The sequence below is a fragment of the Limulus polyphemus genome, unplaced genomic scaffold (assembly GCF_000517525.1).
Source record: "Limulus polyphemus unplaced genomic scaffold, Limulus_polyphemus-2.1.2 Scaffold12153, whole genome shotgun sequence".
In the NCBI taxonomy this organism is placed as follows: domain Eukaryota; kingdom Metazoa; phylum Arthropoda; class Merostomata; order Xiphosura; family Limulidae; genus Limulus; species Limulus polyphemus.
This window is the reverse complement of record NW_013677763.1, coordinates 446-6,358: the sequence shown is the minus strand read 5'-3', so window position 1 is coordinate 6,358 and position 5,913 is coordinate 446. Positions and strand designations below refer to the sequence as shown.

Below are 5,913 nucleotides of genomic sequence, written 5' to 3'. Positions count from 1 at the left end.
CTGGCATGATAACAAAATGACCTACATTCATTCAGCCCTTTAAATAAAAGCATGCTGTAACTTTACCTCTATACAAGAGACACATTTTCTGATCTCAAAGATTTTTGTTGTTGTTGTTAAGTACAAAGCTACATAATAAGCTGTGTTCTGACCACCACAGTTATCGAAAAACAATTTTTAGAGTCATAAGGCTGCAGACTTGCTGCTTAGCCACTGGGTGTAATCTCAAAAAACATTCATATATTTTTAGCACGAAGAGAGTGTTTCAGTAACTTGAAGCCAAGAAACAGATTTCTCAACAAGAGCTTACTGGTGGTGAGTTTTAAATTAAAATATCTCCAATTACTTTTTGTGAACTTCAACATAACCTAAAATATATTTTTCTATAGACACAATACCTAATGGAGAGAGAGAAAACTTGTTACACGATATTTAAAAAACCAGTGCTTACACTTTAGTCTCACTTGATCAGCTGTAGCCACTGGAACACGATTACACACATGTGGCTCCGATGTGGCTGTATTCCTCTACAAAACTAAAAATTACCCCCCTCCCCGACCTATAGTGATAAAACCATATCAAGTAATTCCTTAGCTGTAGCTACTGGAACACGATTACACACATGTGGCTCCGATGTGGCTGTATTCCTCTACAAAACTAAAAATTACCCCCTCCCCCGACCTATAGTGATAAAACCATATCAAGTAATTCCTTAGCTGTAGCCAGTAGGATAATAAAAATCAGTAGAATTTAGTTTCTGAGAAGTTCTGAAGAACTGGACATGATCTTAACCCCTTGATTTCTAGGTTATACTAATTTTTTCTATCCAAGTGGGACCTTAGAAAAAAGAAATACATTTCAACATGCATTTACAAAGGTTGAGCACATGTTGTGTAAGAGGTTAAAGCGGAAGTCATCATAAGAGTAAGGAAAATAGGAATGGTGGGTTGATAAAGTAAAATATGAAAACCATATTGAAATAAGTTATTACTGAAAGATCTTACCTTGACCAACCTTTAGCTAACTCTGCCCAGTCTACATGGCTTTCATCTGTAGCACCAAGACCATATACTCTAATAGAGAAACAATCATTACCTGTTAGTGACCAGAAATAATGATGCATCGAGAAAGATAAAAAACGTGTTAAAAATTGCTATGCATATAACGAAATAAGGTGATTATTCTCGTAAATAGCAATCGCATCTAAAAACGTAAACTAACAGACCTACTCCACAGATGGTCATGGACCACTTCACCATTACGTTCAAACGTTTGGTAACTATAGCAACAAGAATTCACTGAAAAATCCTTTTCCTTGAAGATATTGCAATAATTTCAACATTATGCTAATCAGTTACAAAAAGTATCCTATTGAATGAATGTTATAATGAGTTTGAATTAATCTAAACTATATCAACTCATGCTGAACTCTTAAGAATAAGTAAATTGTCTATCTGAAAATTACATCAAAATAATTACAAACAAATAAATGTCACCGTTAAATTTAAGTACTACTAAAATTCTGATGTGCATCTCAAACAACATTAAATGATATAGTGAATTATGGAGTGGTCAGGCCATTGCCACATTGCCATTTCCAGGGAGGATCTGGGAGCAAGCTCCAATGCTATGAAATTGAATCTTGAGCTATTTTAACTACAAATACTGACTACATAATATATTGAATTAAAAGAAGCAAGTTTTAATACATAAGTTGTAGCTATACATGCCATGAAAATATGGTCAGGCCATGGCCTGAAAGGCCTTACCACTTCCCACGACCCTGATCTGTGTCAAATTCCATTCATATCCTATAATTTGGCTGTATGTATGTATTCACAACTATCTGCAGTCAACATAAAATTCACGACAAACAGAGACTATAAATCTGAGAAAAACTTTGTATTTTAAGGTATTTCAGTGATAATTGTTGTCCTCTACAGCTTCAGGTGTTAATTATCCTTCAAATATAGTCTTGTTTCTGTTTGTATTGGATACTTGAACATATAGAAATCTCTGAGTGTTTATAAAATAAGTATTCAAATACAATCAATATTTCCATTCAATTAAAACCTATACTTCACACATACAGAAATAAATGAATTACTGAATATTTCATTTTTTTCAGTTTTATTTTACAGAAATATATGGTGTTTTGGTTTAATACAAATTCAATATTCCATATAAAATTCATGACTTCAATAAACAATGTTTTTTTTTAGAATAAATTATGGGGATGGGCCAAGTGACCGACCATGTAACCACAAAGCAACCATCAGTTTCTATACTGTAACATTTAATATGGTATGTGTAACGTCACAAAATTTTACAAGCTTTCAAGAAAAATTACAAGTCTTTTGTATATGAAAAATCAGATTTTTTTAATGAAGTATTTTTACTAAAGGTTTGTCCACGAATACATGGAATCAGAGTGTTAACCTCTCCGAGTGCAAAGCGATTTTCATGATAAGATTAAAAATACTTTTCTTCATTTGAAAATTTTCAAATTTCAATGTTGTAACCTCTAAAAACTTCATAAATAATTATCAAACGTTTTTTTTTCTCAGTAAAACTTCATATTTTATCTGTTATTTTCTCTAACCTAACTTTATATGGACTCCGTCCATTTGATTGACTTTGTAACCACCATAAGAAAATGAAATACCTTTTTTTTTCCTCACTAAAATGACTGTAGATTGTAACAGAAAACTGTAACTGTTTATCCTAATAGTTTAAGGCTCATAACAGTCTACATCTGTTTATAGTTAATTTTATTTAATTTTTTATTGCCCTTTGAACTATGTCTAACTAACAATACCACCACACAAGTTGTAAGTCACTCGGCAAATGCATAACTCATGTTACCGTATTCTGATGATGAATTTTTATTATTATTTTCTTTTTCCATTATCTAACCTATTAAGTTTCTAATTTTTACATTTTAGTTACTTATATAATAATAATAAAGAACATACACTAAAAACAAGAAATACAGTACTTACCTTTGACCTCTCCTATTTTTTGTTGCCGATGGAATTTAAGCCTACTTCTTTAGAGACATGGTACTAGTACACTAAACAATTGGCTACTTAAGTAATAAACCTAAGAACACAGAATAACAATGAAGAAAGAGCTACAGAACAAATGTTACAATTCTCATACTAGAAAAGATTGAAGATATATGTATAAAATATTTATTTATAAAATTAAGAGCTTGAAACTAAAATAATATTAAAATTTGATTTATTAACTATGTTTATATGCCAAGTTTATTTCTATAAATCGACAATAAAGAGTTTAATTAAATTTTGAATGTAACTCTATAAAAGGACATGATATGCTTGTACTGATCTACCTGTAGTGAGAGGGTTAAGAACAATGTACAGTGACTGTGAAAGGCCTAACAGTATCACAATAATACTTAGATCAGGGCCTAAAGATCATGAATGTAATGCCAAACAATACCTGCAAATAAGAGTCATGTCATCTTCCTTAGTCCATTCCACACCTCCAGCTTCTTTCCAGTTAAGGTAATTCAGCCACTTGGTGCGACACTGTTTCTCAGATCGGGTACCAACTCTCTCTGCAACAGCAGCCCAAGACAGTCCTGAAGAGATCATCTCCCCAGGGAAAGCATTCGATAACTCATACACGGAATCTGCAAGCCGCTTCTCTTCTGCTGGAAGCCACTTTCCTAAACTCAAAATCAAATTACTCACGTGACTACAGAAATAGAACTTTTACATGTAAATGTGTTATTAACCTCTTACTTCACAACAAAACACCACCAGTTTCTGTACATCACCTCTATGTTAATGGTTAGTAATCTGTACAATCACCAAAGTATGATTAATAATTAGTTAATTTATATTTTTATAAGTAGCTACTAATTAGTAACTAGTTTTAATCCTACATTTCAGTTTCTAGTCTGCTGTAGTTATCAGACAAGTCCCGAGAATGACCACGGCCGGGATTCAATCTCGATTCTTCTTGATGCTAAGGCTGGTGAACTATCTATCGTCAAGACAAATCCAAGCTAAGATGGTACATAAGATAAAGTGTCTTGTTCGAGGATACAACATGTCACAAGCAGGCACTGAACTCGCAAACTTCCAACCACAAAGCACTAGCCACTGTGCTACACTACCCCCTTCATTCATACAGAATTTCCCCCCAATAGGACTTGTATTAACCACCTTATTTGAATTTTGAACTGAGTGTCATGAAGTGGTTATCAGTTTGGTAGGTGTAGAAGGCTTTTTTTAAATTTTTTTTATTATGTGTGGTTTATATCCCATTATTTCATTCTTCATACAACATGAGAAGATATTACCGTTAAATTGTTATTACAGTTTTGTGTATCTATTATGCTCCTAAATTCTAACTTTTTTTGCTGAATTTCTCCAATGTATTGGGATCCACATTCACAAGGGATGTTTTACAAGGTTTTTTTTCCTCCCCATTAGGTGTGTACTAACTGCAGTCGTATTGTGTTCTGCTTTTCTTTTTTATACATCCTCTGCACGTTTTCAGAGAGAGACCTCTGACACAGGGGAATATGGCTATAAATATGTCTTTAAACTTTTTCCAGCTCAATCTTGGTGTTTTTTCTTTATCATGTGCTCAGGTTATCCATTGGCAGCGATGTTTGCAATGATGAATTTTTCTTTTTTCAACTCTTTCAACACAGACTCGGTCGAATCGACCAAGTTCGTAACCATTCTGTACTCATTACAGTTTCCATACTATAACTTTTAGTACAGTATGTGTATCTTCACAAAATCTGGGAGACTTTCAGTAAACATTAAGGGACTTTTGTACACAAAAATTAGATTTTTTAATTAAGTATTTTTAATAAAGGTTTGTCTGTGAATAAATTGAGTAGTTTTGTTTACTAGTACGAGTACAAAGTGATTTTTTATCTGTTGGATTCTCTACCCTAACTCTATATACTAGGTTGGTCAATTTGACTGACCACCAAAAGAAAAAAAAAGAAAAACCTTCTAAAATGACTTCAAATTGTAACTGTATCAAAATCAATATTCACACATAAAATTTGGAAATCAATTGGGGAATGTGAAGCTCCTATTACCCTATCAAAATACATAATGCACATGCTACTCGTGAGTGTACATCATAAAAAATTATCAGCATTTTACCTAATATAACCTAAAAAATGTTTAATTTTTTACATTTTAGTTAATTTTATAATACTAAATAAACAATACACACGATAAAACAGAAAATAAAGTACCTACCTGGGTCTTCTTTTTTTTACTGTCGACTGTCAATGATACTTAATCCTTTTTTTTTTATACTAATTGTACCACTGCACTAAATATTTTATTTACTTAAATAATGCACCAAAGAACAAGAATAATAACATGCAAAAATCTGACAATGTCCCATAACGATTACAATTTTTCCGGCTTTCTAACTATGCAACATGAGCCTTTAAAAATTCAGCTATGCTCATTGATGTGTTTCCTGTGTTTGAACTGGAAGCAAGATGGACAATGTTCTGCACAGAAAACAGCATAATATAATGTCATTTGATAGATTAAAACCTTGGCTTTCTATTGGTTATAAATAATATAGTATTAAACGACAAAGAAAACTATTGGCAATTTCTGAAAGAGAGTATGTGACAGGTGGGTGTGGCAAGAGGGGTCTGATTTTCCATTTGATGGTTATCTAACCAAATAAGATTGAAAGCTGTAAAAATTATGCTTTGCCTGAGCAATGACAACATTATAATGAGTAATTTACATTAAACTTCACACTTTTTGGAGGGGTGGTAAATAAATTAGAGAAGAGAGCAAATGTTACAATTTCCAAAACAGGGGAAGGGACGATTTTTTTTTGCATTTCCTTATAACATGAAGAACTTAAAACATATATAATGTTAAAATC

The 5,913-nt window shown here is 32.4% G+C and overlaps 1 protein-coding gene across 1 annotated transcript in view; it reads right to left on the bottom strand.

Moving 5' to 3' along the window:
- The window catches only part of LOC106476931 (cyclin-D-binding Myb-like transcription factor 1), a gene marked incomplete at its 3' end in the record, with an annotated part of 10,158 nt that extends 5,572 nt beyond the window's left edge, over window positions 1–4,586 (bottom strand). The window contains exons 1-2 of the mRNA XM_013937546.2: window positions 3,466–4,586; window positions 1,005–1,073 (exon numbers count right to left, since the gene is read on the bottom strand). Of these exons, the coding sequence (XP_013793000.2) occupies window positions 1,005–1,073; window positions 3,466–3,620 (224 nt within the window). The remainder of the gene's footprint in view (window positions 1–1,004; window positions 1,074–3,465) is intronic.
- Between the last annotated feature and the right edge of the window lie 1,327 nt (window positions 4,587–5,913).